Source organism: Anomalospiza imberbis, chromosome 16, assembly GCF_031753505.1.
Source record: "Anomalospiza imberbis isolate Cuckoo-Finch-1a 21T00152 chromosome 16, ASM3175350v1, whole genome shotgun sequence".
Taxonomy (NCBI): Eukaryota; Metazoa; Chordata; class Aves; order Passeriformes; family Viduidae; genus Anomalospiza; species Anomalospiza imberbis.
This window is the reverse complement of record NC_089696.1, coordinates 10,681,092-10,701,585: the sequence shown is the minus strand read 5'-3', so window position 1 is coordinate 10,701,585 and position 20,494 is coordinate 10,681,092. Positions and strand designations below refer to the sequence as shown.

The 20,494-nt window shown below is 45.2% G+C and overlaps 1 protein-coding gene and 1 long non-coding RNA gene across 2 annotated transcripts in view; one reads left to right on the top strand and one right to left on the bottom strand.

Moving 5' to 3' along the window:
* The window catches only part of FAM20C (FAM20C golgi associated secretory pathway kinase), a 57,510-nt gene extending 54,703 nt beyond the window's left edge, over window positions 1-2,807 (bottom strand). Inside the window, exon 1 of the mRNA XM_068207001.1 lies at window positions 930-2,807. Within this exon, the coding sequence (XP_068063102.1) occupies window positions 930-1,444 (515 nt within the window). The 5' untranslated portion in view covers window positions 1,445-2,807. The remainder of the gene's footprint in view (window positions 1-929) is intronic.
* A 9,974-nt stretch (window positions 2,808-12,781) lies between these two features.
* Window positions 12,782-14,246, top strand: LOC137483371 (uncharacterized). The gene is made up of 3 exons (XR_011004442.1): window positions 12,782-13,040; window positions 13,511-13,626; window positions 13,703-14,246. It is a non-coding gene; the product is annotated as an uncharacterized lncRNA (long non-coding RNA).
* The last annotated feature ends 6,248 nt before the right edge of the window (window positions 14,247-20,494 follow it).

The following is a 20,494-nucleotide window of genomic DNA, read 5'->3' as shown; positions in this document are numbered from 1 at the left end:
ACTTTTTTTTTTTTTTCTTTTTCTTTCAGAGAACCCAAAACTTTCCAGGTTATTTCCCTTCACAGTCAGTTAGGATTATTAGATAGAATGGGCCTGGACAATTCACATGCTCATAGGGCGGAAATCAGAATTATTTATCCTCTCTTTCTAAAGGTTTAGATCATGCTGCCTGCTCTGCAGCTTGACAGAGCTTTTGCACGGTACAATGCAGCTGTTTAAACATTACAATGTCAGTGTGTTTGGAAGAGGGTGCTGTTGTATTAGACAACCCTTTTGATTTTTCAGTCATTGAATTTCTCAGCATTTCTTAGGAGCCAACAGGGCATACGATTCACAGAGGCAACTGACTGCTTTGAAGGCTGGAGAGCAGCGGAGGTGCAGGGCACTGGGAATTAATTGAGGATGAAAAATGTAGCACAGATCAGATCCTGGAAGCGGAAATACCTGATAGGATGAATGCCTTTGTGGCACTAGAGCCTGCTTTTGAGAAAAGTTAATGTATTACTGTCTGGCCTTACGGCTCAGCCCCTTCACCTCTGGGTGGGAGACTGGGAAGGTGCTGGGGAGGAAGGCTCGCTGTGAGCTCACCCTCTTCCTCACACCGTTCTTCTGGCAGCATCTTCCTCGGCTGCAGCTGGAGATGGGGCAAACCGACCCCTTGGCCTCAGGGCTCCAGCCTTCCCGTGCTCCCGTGTTTATTCTGTATTTCAGGGCATTTATTTTCCGAAGGAACACGGCCGGGCGAGCCTGTGAACGACTGCTCTTTTTCCCGGTGACCCCGTAACGCTCCGTTCAACCCTCTGCCCACTTCCACGCTACAGCCACGACACACTAAAGCCCGCGTTCCCCTCCGAAGGGCAGCGACCCGGAGGACACGCCACGTCCCCACCCCGCCCGCCCGGCCCCGCGTCCCCCCCCGTCCCACTCACCACTCGGGCTGCTCGGCCGCCCGCGGGTTGAACCTGATGTCGCTGTTGACATTGAAGAGGAGGTCGCCGTCGGCCAGCGGGGGCAGGGCGGCGCGGTACAGCGGGTGCTCGAAGAGCGCGGCCAGCGGGGCGGCGTTGCCGGCGGGGGGCGGCGGGCGCGGCGCCCCGGGGCCGATCAAGCGCCGCGCCCTCCCCGCCGCCGCCGCGCCCCCGCCGCCCGCGCCGCCGCCGCCGCCCGCCGCCCGCTCCGCCGCCTCCCGCGACTGCGACGAGAGGTTGGAGGCCGGCTCGGCGCTGAAGTCCTGCAGGATCCGCAGCGTGTGCTTGCTGGGCCAGCGCGGCGCGGCGGCGCGGGGCGGCGCGGCGGCGGGCGGCGGGCAGGAGCAGCCCGGGCGGCCCTCGGGGCCCCGGCGCTCCAGGCGCGGCAGCAGGTCGATCATGATGTGCATGGTGCAGGCGACGAGGAACACCATCAGGATCAGCACCCGGAACTTGCGGACCAGGAGCATTTTCATGGCCGGGGCGGCTGATGAATTACCGGGGGAGGGGGAGGGAGGGGAGGCGGCGGACAGAGCCCGGGCGGGCGCGGGGCTGCCGGGCCCCCCCCGGGGCTCCGGCGTGCTCCTCTCGGGTCGGGAAGCGAGCGATCAAGTCAATAAAGTTACCTCCATAGGCGCCGGGAAATAAACAGCCTAAACCCGATAGGTCCTCATGTCTCAGTATCATCAAGAACTTGGGAGGGGGAGGGAAGAAAAAATAAAAGGGAAAAAAAATTAAAAAAAAAAAAAAAAAAAGAGCTCCGGACCGAGCCTTTAAAATCAACAGGAAAACAATGCCAGCGGCATGGTAATATAGAAAGCCATCTGTTCACGATTTCTCCCTCTTTTTATTACAGGGATCACAACAAACAGGGAAAACTGGCTCTTGGAGAGAAACCGGCATCAGACACAGGCGCTGATTAAATAAAATTTAAAAAAAAAAATATGGGGAGGAGGAGGGGGAAAGAAAAATATTAAGAAAACCTGTGCGGAAAGGTGACAGAAGAAAAAAAATCATCCATAATATTTGGCTGTGCTGGAAACGCTGACTCCTTTCCCTTGGATTTGAGCAGTGATGCAGCAGAAGCGCTCCCCGCTCGCTCTTGCTCCCTCTCTTCTCTCAGACTCTTTAAGAACATTGGCTGGAAAATCATTTTCTTAGAGCGGTTCCAGTTTCTTCATCCATCACGTCCAGTGCTTGGGAGATTAGTAAGTTCAACTGAGATCGAGTCTGGGTGGCTGCTGTATCCGAGCTGGGCTTGTGCTTTGGCTTGGGTTGGTTTTTTTTGGATGCAAAACTGTCTGATGGCACAACTGCAACATAAAGGTTAAATATGGCACAGAAAAAAAAAAAAAAAAAGAGGGGGGAGAAGGAAGGATTAGAGCAAATAAACTAATATAAATCAGTAGAGGTTCTTTTTAGCGAAGAAATCTTTGATCTCTGCTGGGTCGTACAGATCTTTCTTTTAAAGAGAGAGAGAATGGAAGAGAGAAGGGGGGAGAGAAGGAAAAGGGGGGAGAGATCTTTGGCAGGTGCAGAGTGAAAACCTCTTTCAGCTACAGTGAATTCTGGAGACTGGTTGGACTAGTAGCTCTGCAGCTCCAGCTTTCAGTGGGTGTGTTAAATATTATGAGCGAGCCATGATTCCTGCCTTCCTCACGTCATAGTTAGGAGATTGGCTAAATAAACGCTACAGTGATAGTAACAGGAAAACCTCAACCAAAAGAGGTTTTTTTTCCCTCCTCTCCTCCCTCCTTCCCACCCCCCCCCCCCCCCCCCGTTTTCATTCTACTGCAGCTCCAACTGGGGCAAGGAGAGGGCGTCTGTTCCACAAAGGTTTGGGAATAAAAAAATATAAAGGGAAAAAAAAAAAAAAAGAGAAGCGGTAGAGGAGAGAGGAATCTGCGCTGACAGCATTGCGAAGCAGCAGCGCGGTTGTGCCCGGGCTGGGACCGGCGCTTGTGCTCCGTCACCGCCCGGGCTGGCGAGTGGCGCACTGCCCGCTGCGCTCGCCCCCCGCCCGGCAAGGTCAGCCCGGGAGCCGCGGGCTGCGCTTCCCCCGGGAGCAGCCTTTCTGTCTAATCCGAGCTCCCGCGGGCTCTGATAACCCGGCAGCGTGCTGCCCTCCCTCCTGCTGCCTGGTTCCCTGGCTGGGTGGCCCGGTGGGCTAATGGAAGTGGTGGCCATGGGGCCAGCACAGCCCGGAGAGTGCTGTTGGCAGTAGTCTGAGAGCGAGGGCACTCGGGAGGAAGGAACAAGCCGTTCCTGGTTCTTCAGGTGATTCAGGCAGGGATGCTCAGATTTCTGGGGAACTCAGATTTCTGTCTTTGGCCAGCGTTTCCCTGGATTCTTGTTGAGTTGGGCTGTAGGAGGACTGAGAAACATAAAGTGCTTACCCCTACCCACCACCACCTTTCCACAGAATCATCTCCATGCTGAATGTGGCAGTCCATTTTTCCCTGCATTAAACCACATCAAAGTATTTCCTTCCCTCAAAAAGTCTTTCCTCACCCACCGAGCTCCATCCAGCACTGTTCCCTTACTGGCACTACTGCAGAGCCCAGTGCTTTGCACTCCTCTGGAGCACACCCGTGCAGTGTTACAGTGTCGCCATGTTTTGCACAAGGGAAATCACTGACTTTCCAGTAGGAAAAAAAAACAGATTGATGAAACAACAAAAAACAAAGAATGAGCAAACAAAAAAAAAAAACACCCCAAAAAAACCAAAACCAAAACAAAAACCAACCTAACAGGGCCATGATCCTATGGACTGCTCTGCACCTTTGTGGAGAGACAAAAGTTGTTGTCCTAGGGAGACTTTGTAGTCCCAGGGTTCAGGGGTACACATGGATCCTTCAAGTACAGGTGTACTTAGCCACAGAAAAACATTTTGCTGCAGAGCCAGAAGCAAGGCTTTCTGTCTTTTCCCACTTTTTTTCACCAAGATCAGCTTGGACAAAGGCTGCCTGGACAGCTGACTACGTGGCTGATGGAGGAGGGCAGCAGAAGCCAGCGAGGGGTGAGGGCAGGGTACGTGGTTCCCTGTGTATCACTTAAGTTACACTCTACTGTGGCTTTTTAAGGAGTTCTGGGGGAGCTGTTTGTAGCACTTCAAGTGAGGATAGATAATATAGCACATTATCTGCTATAGCAAGGCACAGTACAATTTGTAGGTTGCAAATTTTAGCTGCATTTTCTTAGTCTTGGCCCTACTAAAACTTAGGCCTATGGTGTTAGATGAAGGTGAAACTGAACAGGTCTGCCGAGAAAGTTGCAAATTACTTAAATGAGTTCTTCAAGTTAAAGTTGTTTGAATTTACTTTACAGTAAAAGAACATTGTGTCAAACATGTTGTAACTCTAAGTGTAAGAGCTATATAATGAAAGGGAGACTGGCTTTGAAATATAATGCAAGCAACTAGATGGTTAATTACATGACTTTCAAGAGGTGAAAATGACAATACTGTGAACAAATAACTAATTCCTCTAGACGACATGTTTTTGTTTTCATCAGTGTGACCTCTAGTGCATATTGGCTATTTAGTTAAGTATGGTTTCATCTAAATTGTGTCTGCCTGTAAGCTGAATCTCCCTGTCTTCTACAAGCGGTTTATTCCTTGAGTCTTTTCAACATTTGAGTTTTATCTCAGGATGTGAGATTGGTAGATGTACTGTATTTTCTTCTGTAAGTGGCCTTTGTCGACAAGTTTTGGCTGGACCAAAGTGCTCCCGAGATGTGAATAAAAGACTAAAAGAGAGCTGTCTCCTGTCTCTGCATTTGTTTTTCAACCTCAGTATCTACAAATGCCTTTAGCCACTGATTGGTCATCTGTGAAATAAGATGCACTGGCCAGTTGGTGAACTCTGGCAGAGAGTGAGCTTGTAGCTTTGCTTTGGACGATGGGAAATGCATAGTTCCTTGTTTCCTGAGCCTTTCTTCCCCTGTCCTGAAGGCTGGTAATGATCAGCACCAGCAGTGTGTTACAGCCCCTCTGTGCCTCTGAGCTGTGTGGATTGGTGAAGCCAAGGGAATGAAGCCAGAGCTCAGCTGGCTCTCCCCAGAGCCCTGTGGGTTCCCCCTGTAGCCCATCACACGAGGAGGATGTCAGCCCACCCGTTTTCTTATGGACCTTTCCCACGAGCAGCTGCAAGAGCACAGCCCTGCTCTTGTCCTGGAGTCACTGTGCCCTCTCACCTCTCTAAATCAACTGTTTGGGAGCACAAAATTTGTGCCAATCTCACATTTGCATTCCTGCTGGTGACCCGTGGGGCTGGCAGAGAGCCTGCAGGGAGATGGGAATGGAAGGACCTGCTGGGTTGGGAGGGCTGAGGTGGCTTGTGGTCAGGAAGCCTCGGACTGCTGGTGTGTGAAACCACTGGGAGAAGTCAGGAGCTGGGCTGCAGGTCAGGATAGCCTGGAAATTGGGTGGCAGGTGGCAGGCAGACTCAGGGACCAGGTCTGAGGTATTCCAAGGCTAGTGCAGCTTCCCAGGACAGCCTCATTGCTGGCCCTGGGCAAGTGTGGGCTTGGTGCCAGAGAGTTTGTGCTTGTGCTAGGATCTGGGGGTTGTGTGATCCACCCCTGCTGGGGAAGGGTTCCCTTTTTCTGCTGCAAGGGAAGAAATGGGGATTTGTGTCCAGCCATCTGGATTTCAGCCCTACATCCCTGTCCATGTACTGTGAGGCCCTGGCCCCTTCCCTTCCAGTGCAAATGCAATGTTTGCATCCAAGTTACCTCCTCTGGCTTCAAATATTTGCCTTCAAGACTTGATAAAACCCCCAAAATTTTTGGTAACTGCTGATTATTGTTCAAACAGGCTTTTAAGTACCCAACTTGTGTGAATAGAGCCACAGGGTCTTTGTAATCATGCCCAATTTGGGCAGCTGTTAGTTAGAAGACAGCTGTTTATTATTTAATTTTCCAAGTTAACTTGGTCTTAGTAAGGAATATTTAAATATTTCTCCTTAACTAAACTCTACACCTTCATATGGAATCCAATATGTGGCAAAGAACTTTCTATTTCTGCTGTGCTGTGTGTTGGACCAGCATTACCCCTGTAATTGTTGGCATTATGTAAACAAGAAAATAATAAGTTCCTAATGGAATATTATGACATCAATAAGTCATTGCATACAGTTCATTTCAATAATATAAATGAAATCAAGTCATTTACATCAACTCTTTATTTTATTTTTGGTCATTGAATTAAAATCTTTCCTCTCTTTTATTAAAATACTTGAATGTTATTGGGAATTTCACTTTGAATTGCTGCAATCACAAGCCAGGATTGCTTTGGGTCTAACAGGCTTCTTAATTTTGTATTACAAATTGGCATTCAGCACTTCTTTGCATGTTCTACCTTTGCTTTTTTTGAATAATACAATCAAGAATTCAGGAGGAGTTACTGTCTTATGTCCTGGCATTTCTTCATTGTTTTGTGCATGAATTAATACCTTATCTGCTGCTGAAATCTGTGTAGATGTTTATTTTCCCCATTTTTGTCTGCCTGCCTGGCTGAGCAGCGACAATGGTCAGTGTACGTGGTAGTGTATTCAGGTAAATAAATGAAGCATGGTTTTGGGTGAGTAAACATACCCAGCTATTATTTTCTGCTATAACAGTTTACAGCCTTCTGATGTAAAGCCTGAATGCAGCAGGGCAAGCTGTAAGTCAGGCCTGATTGCACACTTTGAATCAGTGTAATATTTTTATTGTTACCTCTAATGGCAAAATGGCTATTCCTTTCTGAGAGCCTCTGTCTATGATGCTGGAAGTCCTGAGGGCATCACATGCCTTGCCTGGCCCCTGTGGCCTTGCTGCCCAGGGTGCTCTTCCTGCTCTCCTTCCTCCCTCAGAAGATTCATGTGCTGACCTAATTTATTGGTGCTTTGCCTTATAAACACAGATTACACTGGCACTCTGATGGGTATTGCATATTAACCTCCCACACTGCCAAAATCACTTTTATTGCTGAGGAATACACTTGGTACTGAACAGGAGGTGATTCCACCAGCTTGATTTCCCTGTCAGCTTTTTCTGTGTATGAAGAATCAGCAACACACGTTTCAAGTGGTGTGCTGATATATTTTCAATAATGCATACTAACGGTCTTTTGGCTGCCTTCTGGCCCAGGGTTTTGTTAGGTATTTGGTATTTTTTTTTTTTTTAATTAATCTTGACCACCCCCCAATCATAGAGGCTGTGTAGTCACCTGCTCCTTCCCATGGTGGCTTTGCTAAGGTTGCCTGAAGGGGCACTGAGCTGCAAGCTGGAGCTCAATAGAGCTGAAGGGAGAGACTGGTCCTGTCAGATCATCAGGGCAAAGGGGTCTCTGTGTGGAAATGCATCACCAGCCTCAACTGATTTCAGAAAGCCAAAGCTTCCAGCTCCAGCCTTTTGCTTTTGAGTGTTCCCATTCTTTAATTTGGGATACAATATTCTGGATGATCTAAACCCCCAGGGATTTCTGGATCCACCTGCTGAAAGCACTGAGCTGGTTATTCTATCAAGGCAGTGGAACAGAAGGTTTTTTCCCTGCCTGTTTGTTACTCAGCTGTCGTTGCTGCAGATCAAGGGCTGGCTCCTCAGCTGGTATCAGCTGGCCCTGGTTTCAATGAAATGCCATCTAATTATATCAGCTGAGGATCTGGGCCACAATGCTTAATTCTTCCACTGTTTGGAACAAAGAGCTTCCTGGCCATGCAAGAACAAAATTCTTGTTGTTGCTGGAGTGATGGGGTTGGGCCTGTGAAGGGATCACATTTGCTGGAGGCATTCAAGTGGAGTAGTGATCTTGCATATAGCTACATTACAGAGGGGCTGAGAAATTACCTTCCTGAGTGGTAGGATGTTATAAAGAAAATTAGTTGTTAGGAGGCTGTGTTCTTATCTAAAAATTATTCCTGAGACCAAGTCAAAACAAATTATCTTGATGTGCATGACATAAGAGTATGCACTGCTTGAATTATCATAATTTCATCTTCTTACAGCAACTAATTCCTCTAAAAGTAATTGTGATCAAATAGCCTGTGTTCCTTGTGGACTTTCTGAGTTAGTGCATGAATCTTTGTAAAGCATAGAAAACATGGCTTGCTAAATTACACATAAAATAATTTTGTAGATGAATAAAATGTTTCAGTGAAATTGAGGAAGCTACCTGATTTATGCCAGGAAAAAATGCATCCTGATGCTAAAACAAGGTGTAGCTACACATGCACACAGAAAGCTTCTGCCTACTGCACTGTGCAGTCACACACGGACCCATTTGAGTGCATACAGAACTATGAACAGTTTAATTGTATACTGAAGAATCTCTTCTGGGAATTCTTTTTTATTTTTTTTAGTCTAATTTTGATTTGTATGGGTGTTTTGACACCTCAACTTGAGTTTTTTCCTCTTGGATGGCTAATTTTTCAATCAGATCATTTAAAAAAAAACACCTGAGAAATTGAGAGCAAACCACAAGACATTTAAAGCCTGTGACAGCCTGAAATAGAAATTAAAATACTAATAGAAACCCTCATGGGAAAGTCTTACAACTAGGCAGTGTATCCTAATAGGCTGTGAATTACTCTGCCCCTGGGAGACGCCAGGATTCTCCCCAACTTGGATGCTCCTTTCCAATGTGATTCTGAGAAGTTGCTTCAGTTCTGTCTCCTTCTCTGATGGGAAGGATACCCTGGAGCATTTTGAGATCTATTAATAAAAGCCACTACAGGAGGGAAATGGTGGTGTTTTAGGTCTTGCTTCTTTGGAGAATAGTTCATGCTCCTGATTTTAACCCCATGAGAAATTTGGAATCCTACAAATATTCTTTATAGGAAGGTCTGAAACACTGGGACTTGGGGTGAGTCCTTGAGTCGTGAAACCCCTTAAACCTGGCAGTGTCCTTATTTCTTGGCTTGGTGGGAGCTTCCTTTCTGACTAAGTGATCCTTGCCCTGTGGTTTGGGCCTCCCCTTGCCCCCTTCTGCCAGGGCACTCCACTGCTGCTGCAACCCTGGAGGCAGCTGCTCCAGTGCCAGGTGTGCAGTTCCTGCAGCACAGCCCTGAGCTCAGAATAACCCCGTTCTAGCCTGAATTTGGGTGATTTATGCCAGGAAAAGGCTTGGCCCAGGGCTGGCTTGGCCTCAGTGAAGATGTGGAGAGTCTGCTGTTATTTTGCCAAGGGAGGTGGTGATGTCTTAGGGTCTCTCTCCCTCCCTTCCCATCAGCAGGATGGGCTTTCCTGGAACTGGTTTTGTTGTCAGTGATTTCTGCTCTTCTAGTGCTAATTTGTTTTTGTTACCCTAAGGGCTTTTTTAAATACTGTCTCGCCTTCTGGATTGTTCTTTTTGATGTGTTGCAATAGTAAATTTTAGTGATTAGATGCAGCTATTTTGCATTTGCTGTTGAAGGTTGGAGGTGTGTAGCCCCTGTGGTAAAGCAGCTGGGCTGATATGGGGGAGGGATGATCTATGAGTTTGGGAATATGTCAGAGTGCTATGGGCAAGTTTGTTTTCTGTATCCATTTTTTCTTGTCAGGCCTAGGGCTTCTCCAAGGCGTGGGTCCAAAAACAGAGACAATTGAGACAATTTAGGTGCCTGAGCTGGAGGCATAATTGCCATAGACTCCCTTGTAAATCAGACCTAATTGCCTTTGGGTTTGTCATTTAGCTGAGAGACCAACATGGCTTTCCACATATAGGCTGGAGTAATACGATTTGATTTATCTGCTCTGTCTCTTCAGGGAGGGGTGCTTTGGGACAGGGTGTCTTCTGAGTTTGTACAGAGCCTACAGCAAGCGAGCTGTGTCTTCAGGTAAAATCAAGGTTGGAAGGAGGGTGGGGATAATATCCATGCACAGCACCTGTAATCCAGTGGCAAAAGGAGTAGCTCACTTACCTTCACTGCTGGAAGATAAAACTCCAGGCAGTTGCCAAGAAATGTGTCAAGGTTATGACTCTCAGGTGGGCTGGAAACACGAATGTCACACATGCAAAGTGAAAGTGGCTTCCAGCGCAGGCTTTGTCCTTGTTGGGCTCTTTGAAGATTGAGGTAACTTAAAAAGGAAGGGGGGAAAAAAGGTTTCCATGGAAATTTTTGAAGCCAGAGGAGTGAATATTGGTGTTCGCTTTGTTCTGTGTTCTTCACAGCTGATAGAAGTCACAGTGTAAATGGACTTAACTGCTGAGTGACCTTTGACAAAGCCAGATAGGAAGTCTTTGTTGTTGTTGTCAGTGATTGTAATTTCCTTTTTTTTCCAAGGTAAAGAGTCTTTTTCAGTGTGGTGATTCACTAGTTTTAACTGAAACTTTGAGACAGAGACACGGTGACAAGATAGTGATTGCAGTGAGTAACAAGGCTCAGTCAATTATTGACCAGCCCATCTCAGCACCTTTGTTTTCCTTGCTGACAAAATATCACAACCTTTATACAAAGAGCTGAGCCGGCAGGAACCCAGCATTGCTCATTCTGGATGTCACTGTGAGAAATGAACATTTGCTTGTTATAAAGTGAATTGAATTCTCTGCTTGCAAAGTTTCTTCCCATTATCTTTTGGATTAGTGCTCTGTACATGGCTGTCTGTTCTGATTGCTGTCCTTTCTCATAGGAAAACATGCAGAAGAGGTAAAAGCCAATGCAATGGCTGTTTTCTGAAACATTTTACAAGACGCCCTAGCACAGCCAGCTAGAGCAGGGCTAGGATGGCCCAGATCTCATCTGGAACCCTTCAGACATGACTGATATACACCCAGTGCTAATGTGTTGACTCATATTTGTGAATCCTCCTTCAGGAGTCATATCTGCTATTGGTCCTGGAGCTGATCATTCCAAGAGCACATGGGCTTTGTAGTGACAGTGGCTGCAAAGCAGCTCCCCTTCTCTTTTCCAGCTCTTTTCAAATATAGGTTGTGCCCTTCTGGCAGGTTAGCCAGGGCACAGGGATGGGGCTTTGTGCATTTTGCGTAGGTGTTACTCCATTCAGCGCTGGTGTAGCTCTGAGAAAGGGTTCATGCTTGTGATCCCTGAAGGGGTAGTGCCATGGCTCAAAGCTTTTTGCCTTGATGTGATGGGAAGAGCTTTTTTCAGTTGGATCTGATTCCCTCAGCTTTGGGTGAGCCAGCAAAACCTGCCTGTCCTCCTTGTTAGCTCACTGAAATCAACAGAAGTTTGATATTCAAGGGCTGAACAGATTGAAGTGAGAGGCTGGTGAAGCCCTTGCACATAATTCCATCACCAGGAGCAGAGGTCCTGCTCAACTCATAGTGAATAACACCATAAATGTGAGCAGACTTCCTTCCCAACTCATTAATGACCACCAGTTTGCTGGACTAAGTTCTGCAAGACTCAAATCAATGATATTGGAGACCTTCATGTAAGGCCACAGATGTGTTTTGCTTGTTATCCATAAGGCCCATTTTAGAATTCCAGTCTACAGTAGTAGAGGTGGGCAAGTCAAGTTCTAGGGGTAAAAAAGTGAAAATTAAATTTAGTAGTTACAGTGTGCAGTGATGCAGTAAGGTTCCTGGTATCTGATTGCTTCTGTCCCACAGATAACAAATAAGCCAGCAAGAAAAATAAAAGTTGCATGAAGAGCAAAGTAGCAGCAAATTCAAAAATGCATCAAAGACAGCACACTGAAACTGGCAGAGTTTACAAAAATGCTTTTGAAAAAAAACAGAAGTTAAAAGGATAAAGATCAAAGGAAGAAAAAAGGAAATAAGGACAAATAAATTAAAGAACAAAATTATGAAGAAAAAGAGCAAAATGTCTTATACAGGAGGACTAAAAATGAAGGACACAGAAAAATAATGAAACAAGGGAATAACAAATGGTGAGAGCAGCTTTGAGAATCATTTGTGTAGGTGTTCGTAGTGAAATATGAGCACTTCCTTTATAATTTTGATTTTCTTTTCTTTTATTGTTTCTCAACCCAGAAAAGATAATTATAAGTTCCTTCTAATAATAATTACAGGTAGGCTGTGCCTCCTGCCTCTAGGATCTCTCAGAAATAGCGCTGTGGGTAGTCCAGACCTGCTTGGAGGCTTTGCTGTGTGCCCCTGGCAGAAGTGGGCGGGGGTTGCAGATGGCAAAGGGCAGAGCACTGGAAAGCACTGGAGTTTGGGCAGGACTTGGGGGCGTTCCTGACAGTCGGCTGAAGGCTTGTGGAGGATGGGGGGGAGTCTTTGATGGAGGTCTGACAATGTGTGACTGGTCCCATCTGCTGCCTACGGCGTGGTGCAGAGGAACATGAAGTGCTTCTGCAGTCCACAGGGTCCCTTATGCACCAAGGAAGATGCCATTTTCCAGAGTCTTGTCATGTAGCTGTTAGCTGGAAGCTCGATGTGGAGGTCAGCACATAAATTAGGGTCAGAAGGTCCCCATGTGCCCCCCTGCACTGGTGCTCAGGGCACAGCAGCTCCGGGTGAGGGCTGAGGCTGCTCTGGGGGTGCAGCAGATGCCCAAGCACACTCCAGGGTGATCCCATTACAGAGGCAGCACAAAAGTCACAGAGCTTAATCACTCTGTTTTCCACCTGTTTGGTATTACAAACCTGTGGCAAAACGGGAGTGAAGTGGCCATTGTAGCTCATGGGTCCGGCTAGACCCAAACCATTTCCCTTGTAAAGGAACCTTTCCCTCCACACTTGATCTGGCATTTTGGTTTATCCACAGAAGGGAGATGTTGACGTTGCTGCAAAACAGTTCAGAGTTCAGTTTTGTTTGCACTAAAATACAAATAGTCTGTGGTGAATTGACCCTAGATGGTCACCAGGTACCCACCAGAATTGCTCTCTCAGCTGGACAGGGGAGGCAAAATATAGCAAAAGGCTTGAGGGTTGAGATAAGGGCTGGGATAGATTAATCAACAATTACTGTTACAGGCAAACGAGTCTCAACTTGGGTTAACAAGTTTAATTTTTTGCCATTCAAATCAGAGGAAGATAATGAGAAATGAAATCAAATCTTAAAAACACCTTCTTTTGGTTCCTTTCTTCCCAGGCTCAACTTCACTTGTGTTTTTTCTACCTGCTGCCCCCAAAGTGGCACAGGGGGACAGGGAATGGTCCTTCCCCACAGACTGCAGGCAAGTCTCTGCTCTGACATTTGGAGCACCCCTTTCCCCTCCCTCAGCGACCTGGGTGTCTGCAGGGTTGTTGCTCTTGTGTGGCCTCTTCTCTCCTGGCTGCAGTTGTGAGGTTTTGTGGGGTTATTCCTGTTCTTAAGCAGGGATCCCAGAGGTGCACTGCTGCTGATGGGCTCCGTGGCAGGTCCCTCTTGGAGCTGGCATTGGCTCCACTGGGCACAGGGGAAGCTTCTGGCAGCTTCTCACTGAAGCCACCCCTGCAGCCCACCTGTCTACCCAAACCTCGCCATGCAAAATGAATATATAACCCTACCCCAGAGGGAAATGTTGGCAGTTTCTGTGCCCTGGAGCCTCTTTTTCCACCATTAAATTTATCAAGGCCATGCTCTGGTGCAGCAGCTCGTCTGCTCCTGCCATGGCAGCAGGAAATGGGGGAAGACAGCAAACGTGCTCCTGGTTGTAGTCCAGAGGAAGTGCCATCTGAAGGAATTTTGTTCTTCACTTGCTGGCCCCTGACAGCCAAGAAGGGCTGAGGAACAAACTGCAGTAAAGGAGAGTGAGGAGAGAGAAAAGGACTGAGCCTTAAAGAGGTGAGAGACACAGAGTGGCAGTCACTTCTGAAGTCTTTTAATAGAAAATCATTTTCCCCTTTTCACTTCTCTCCAGACCTCAGTGTTCAGAGGGCAGGGGCAACTCTGACTGCTGCCAGCTGGATCCTCCAGAGGTGCCATTCTTTCAGCTTGGGCAGGCTAATGGCAATAGTGGGAAAATACCCTGGATGCTGAATATTCACATTTGCATTCTTGAAACCCAAGCTGAACTTTTATTTAGTCTGAGTCATGATTCAAAAAATAAAATATGCACTGATCACAGTTGTGAAGAAAAACAGCAGAAATGGCTTTTTGGCACAAACATATGCAAGCCATATTTCTCTAGAAGCAATTTCCCATGGAAATTTAACCTCTGAAGGACACTGAAGTTAAATTAAACTGTAGGTTTTGTAACATAAGATGCTATTGTCAGTCTGGCAAGTCTGGCAGCCATGGAGGAGTAACACAATATGAAAGAAATGGTACACCCGTATTTAGAGCTAAAAACAAGGAGCTTTTCCCAGAGTCTGCATTAATGTTGCCATCTCTTTGTTACTATGCCCATGTCATTTAATCTCATTGCATCATCTGAAAATGGCTGTGAAATTATTACCATATGTAGCCAGGGCAATAAGTCACAGTGAGAGAAGATCCTAAGCTTTGTCCTTCAAGAGGAGAGCTTTGGGAACGTGCACTTCTGAAGTGACTGTACTTTGTCGTTTGCCTGATGGGCAAGTGGGCACTTGGTGAGTGCTTGAGGCGAGAGGAGCCAGTGGCATCTCTGTGGTGATCATCACAGAAGGTAGATGAGCCCTGTAGCTCCCCCAGTTGCTGACAGTTCCATCGTGGTGATGGTCTGGGACCTGTGAGTGCTGGGGGCTGGCTGTGCCTGGGCTGGCCTGGCCAGCCAGATGTGCCTCTGCTAATAATAACAGGAATTGCCCTGTGAGCAAAGCTCCATCTGGGTCACTTGTGTAAGCTCGGGGTATCAGCTCCTCTCCTCCAGGACAGGTTATGTAATCGCATCAGAAATCAAATACACAATTTGGATTTCACCTTTTTCTGAACATCTGGCTGTTCACATATTGGGCCTGCTGATTTCATAGGGATCCTGGTAAGAAAAAGGTCTTCTGTGCATGCAAGAATGGAAAACAAATGCTGAAAGGTTGCCCAGACAGTGACCTTGGAATTAATTTTAAAATTTGAGTGGATATCTTTATATTTTCTCCCCTCAAAGTTTCAATAAGAGCAGTGCTGTGGTGTGTGACCTCTCTAGCCCTAATCTGAAAGTGTCCCTCTTTTCTCTAATGCTGCATTGCTGCCTTTGAAATCAGCAGAGAGAAGGGCAGTGGCACCCTGCAATGAGAGGTGACCTAAAGCTGATGGCATCTACAAAGAGAGTCCAGTTAGCTTCAGCAGGCTTTGGAGTGAGCTCCTAAAAGGCTGCTGCCAGGGCACTCAGTGATGCCCTTACAGTGTTTTAATTTCCTCTCTTGGCTGGCCTCAGATAGTGTGAACCTACTGACCTCTGGTGCATGCTGATCATCTTCTGTTTTGCACCAGGGAAGCAAAGCTTGGGACAAGTTTTGCTGGAGAATTGTCAGAGAAGTGATTGCAGCTTTTAATTTGCTTGACTTACTGGCTGAGGTCCACGTTGGCAGATCCTTCAGTAGCTCATTATTGTTGGAGGCTTTTCTTGATGGGTGTTCTCTGCAGCTGTGCTGATGGTATCTGCTACGCCCCGAGCTGTGTCCCCAGCCTCAGGATCCTCTTCTCCAGTGAGAAAAGTCAGTGGGATTTTTTTGTCCCAGCAGCAGCATGTAAACATAAAGAAAGGTTTCACAGCCTTGTTCTTGATGGTTTGGAGTCCAGAGACTTCGAGGAAATAAGATAAGTGTGATAGTCTGTTTCTTCAAAGTCCCCACAGCATTTTAAACTGTATTTCTGATCACAGTAGTAGATAATAAATACAATACATGCACCCATGCACATAAAACAGCGTTATTTTGTGCTTAGTCCATGTGTTTCATGTAGAAATCTGGATGACAGCCAGATCAGTAAATGACTCTCATTTTTAATGGAAATCAGAAACACAACAGATGTACTGTACACTGAAAAGAGTTAAAAATAGCTGTTTGCAATCTCTGTGCTTGCTTTTAAACAAAATACATGGTATAGAGCAGTGGTGGTTCAGCATATGGAGGCTTTAACATCCGATATTTCTCAGAGTTTGCCAGGTTTGTGCAGGGAGGTCTTGAAGTTAATGGCAAGTTTCATAGACAGGGTTTCTGCTAACATCTTAACTCTCTCCTTGGTCAAACCCTCTGGCTCCAGTGAAACTCTTTAGGACCACTTGCATGTTGCAGTAGATTTGTGAAAAGATACGGAAAGCCCAGTAGAAATTGGTTCCCATCCCTGCCCTAGTGGGGAGCTGGGTATTTTTATTTGGTTTTTATCTGGATAAATTGAGATGTTAATTCTGGGTCATGCAGCAAAATATTTTTTAATGCTGGTGCCTCTTTCTTATGACTGGTGCCACTTCTTTCTCATTACAAATCAGAATAACTAGAGCAGCATTACATGGGGGATTGGCTGCACCTGGCAAAACTGGATTAATTCCAATGTGCTGCATAACTCCAGACTGCAGTCCTTGGGAGAAAAGGATTTGCCTTTAGGAGTTAAATGCTGTCCCAATGTCTACATCTTCCAATGTGCTTGGCCTCATTGCTGTTGTCAAATGACTGGGGAGCCTTTATGTAAATCATTTTGATAATGCACATTTGTAAGCTGGTGTAAAGAAAACATTTTCTTACGAATGTTATAGAGTGGAGGAGCTTCATCTCCCCATCACACTTATGCTTTAATGCACAACAGCTTTTAGTAGTCTCCATGTCAGATGCTCTGTGTAGACTCACAAATAAGTCTTAGAGAGCAATTACTCAAACTATCTGAAAGGCTGATTTTTTAGAGGAATTTTACCTATTTCTGCTGACTTCCATACAGCGCATTTTTGATTCAATATGTTTTTCTTGTTTAAAAAAGACCTTGTTTTCCCAGAGTGCTAAAAAAAGCCCTTTGAAACCCCATGAGACTATAGTGATGAGCTATGCTAGAGAAACCAATATTATATATTTCATCATTTGTCTGGTGTCCTTGCCAAACTTCTAATTTAGCAGCGCACAGTAGTGCACCAAAGTGAGTCATGGATTCTTCAGTATAATTACCACGCAGTGCAAAACCAAGGCTACAGAAGTCTGAACCTTTTCCTGTCTGTCGTTTTTCCCTTCTACTCGCTTTTCAAATACCATATGCTGTGCAGGAAAGCTGTGCATTGCATCACAGCTTCAGCCCTGTTCTCAGCAGATATGATTAAAGGCTAAATTTTGAGTTAATAACTAAAAGTCCTTTTCCATGGGACAATCACAAGAAAAAGAAGAAAAAGGTGTTTGATTTCTTTTACAGCTAAAATGTGGGGTTTTTTAGGGAAAACACCCTGGTAGAGACAGCCACTGTGGAGTTGTACAGCTTGATATGAGATCTGAGTAAATGCTAAGAGAAGGTCTTGTTGACATTTTAAAATTAGTTTTTCCTTGAATTGATTTTTATGTCTTCATATTTGTCATTTTAGAAAGTGAGCCTTACATGTGAGGTAGTTGCAAAGGGCAATTGGAAACCTTGTGTGTTCATTCAGGGTTCACCCCCAGGAATAACCCAACCCAGAACTGTGCTGATGACTTTGTGTTACCAGTGAGATGTGAAGGTGTACCTGCAATCTAGACTTTCAAAGCTGCTGCTGTATCCAAATTCATGTTCAGTTCAGGGTCTGCATTGAGGCTTACTAATTTTTACCTGTTTTATAAGTGTGTATACAAAGGCTCAAATTCTGAAAGGGTATCACAGAAGTCGAAGATTTACAGAGTTGCTGACCGATAAAGTCTTTCTTTAGAAAGGCCCATTTCAGGCTGATTTTGCAATTTTGCATCATTCAAGTTGCTGCACATGACTTACACACTCCTGCCTCCTTTTGAGAGTAAGAGCTTAGAAACTCAATACAATTTCTGCCAGACTTAAATTTCTTCAGACTTCAAGATGATGAATCCTGCTTCCAAGCTAAAATGTGTTGATATGTTAAATATTATCTGTGTTTGAATTATTCCTGCCTCCCTGCCTGTGTTATGGGATGGTTTCAGCGCAGGTTTTACCAGAGCACAAAGAGATGAGGCAAACAGAACTGGGGGACTTTGCCTCCTTCAGCTGCTGGGAGGTTGGTCACTGTTCAGTTTTGTTTTTAAGTGTTGTGAAAAGCTGTTTCCTGAGCAATTAACTGCAGAATTTTGCTTCCTGCAGAAGGCACAGGAAAATGGGGTTGCATTTCTGATGGCATGGTTACAATTCAGAGAACTACTATAGAAATACTGCCATTGCAATCGTTCCCACCTCCCTCTTAATATTTCTTTAGTATTTCTTACTATTTCCTTATTTGCTACCGAAATTTTCCTTTCAGACCTAGGTCTGCTCATAAACTGTAGATTAAAGATGATTATTTTCTAATGGTGACTATGGAAAAATAGAATGACAAAAGATGTTTCAAACCCCCCTTGCCTTTCTGGAAACTTCTTCCCATCCTTTCCAGTTGCTATTTTGTTTGCTGTATCTTCTGTTTCTGCCTTGTGGCTCAGCCTTGCACTTGTTTCATGCTTGGATAAAAGCAGATAAGGCAAAGGCCTTGCTCATGTGAGTGGGGCTGTACAGATGCAGAGCACCCTCAGTTCACTGTCACTGTACTCTGCCCACACTCCTCTCACAGCTCTCAATCACCCCTTTTCAGTAATTGCATTAACTCAATGCAATAGTCTGACAAATTCCCAGATGTGTCTTTTTTTTCCCTTTCATAACTATGTTTAAAGGAACACACTGTGGTGAGAAGTTAATTCTACATCCACACTAAATTAGCTGTGTTGGTTTGCTTTTTTTTCTCCCTCATATGTTCTGTTTCAGAACTGCAAAGTAAGAGCTTAAATAGAGGTGAGACAATTGTGTCATTGTGGGCACAGAATTCCTTTGCTTGGCAGTTGAATAATAAATTATATTTGTAAGGAGGGGGATGGTTCAGGTTATGGAGATTTTAGGCTTGTCCATTGTGTGATCTGCTCTCTTCCGTTGCTGCAGCATCAAAACATTTCTCCCAATTAATTTTTTTGTACTTCCACAGATGCATGAAAACTTGCAAAAAGTAAGAAAAATTACTTTCTAAAAGAGTGCACAGCCTAATCTTGAATGTATATCAGGAGAAGAAAATAGCAAGTGATAGAACACCCTTGGTATGGAAGACTACATAATTATGGTGTGTGATCACTGGGACAGGTGAACAAATTGGGTGTTCTGATGAGAGTGTGCTGGATGGAAAACTTAGACAAGAGTTGCTGGGAAAGAGCTTATGCCAGAGATGAGGCATGGTGGATTAAATCCAACTTGAGTCACTGGGACAGCATGAACAAACCCTGTGCTACTCACTGTGATTAGAATAGCAGCCTGACAGAGATGGGCTCAGTCTGAATGCTGCATTACTTTGATTTTTGTCAATTAAAGCCTGATGCAATTAGATGAAGCCCTTGCTCTGTGTACTTGACACTGCAAGATGCTGAGGAGGCTGGCCCTGATCCAGCAAAGCACTTAAATGATTCCATTAGTTTAAATGGCTCTACCTGTATGCTTAAAATTAAGCATGCACTGAAGTGCTTTGCTGGGTTGATGCCAGTGTGTGCAATGGGTGGCAAGATCAGATTTTTAGTGACCACCACCACAGCCTTTCTTTGGTTTTTGCATGCAGGGGAACTGTAAGGTTTCCTTTATTGCCTCTCTAGGACGGCTGTCTAGCTTGTGATTTTGATAAAAATAAGGGGCAACACTAAATAAATCACCCCCAAAAGTGCTTCTCTCTCAGAATTTTTACAATGCACTCTATGAGAAACTGTCCAGCCAGAGTACTGCTAAACTGAGCCATTGCAGTGAACAGCACTGAGATGTTTGAGGTAGTTAAATCCAGAGACCTGATGCCTTGTAACCAGTGAATGTTTTTTTAGAGCAGTTGAAAACCATTATTTGAAATGGCTGATGTTCTTGACAGAGTGAAGGCCATGTAGCCAGATGTCTAATGGCATTCTTGGATTAAATGGAGCTATAGTCTATGTATAATTGTGATAAAAGTATATTATAAAATACTATCATTATAATCACAAGGTTTATATGCTATTCTTAAAAAAGAGTCCCTAGGCACTGTTAATTCAGAATTAAGCACATCCATCAAGTCTGCAAACTTAGAGGTCGTACAGGTGCAAGACTGTATGGAGAAATTTGAGCTCATTTACCCTAAATTAAAGAAAATGGGCTTGGAAGAGACCTGAGGAGTTAACTTAGTTCATCTGCCTCTTTAAACCATCAACACCATCTACTTCCCAGTGTCCCTAAACTATCTGTTTCAGGACATAGCAGTCTTTACCATTAGAAAGTATTTCCTGATGTCTGAATTGAATTTCCCTAGCTGTAATTTTATCTCATTATTTCTTGTCTAACCTACCACGCACACGAAGGATAGATAATTCCCTTCCCATATGCAGCAACCTTTTACAGCAGTCTCAGGGCAGTGCTGAACTACTGTTCCTCCTATGATTCTTCCTAATTGTTTTATTTTTTTCCATTTTCCCACTTCTCTCATTTCCATCCCTCTAGGATCTCGCTCTGGACAACCACCTGTGAGGGACTAAGAAAGGAGCTGAGCCTGTGCTCCTGGGGTTTTAGGCAGCAGGAAAGTCTGGTGGGTAGAAAAAATTGTGCATCTCTGCTTTGCTGCAACTCATCAGCACATCTG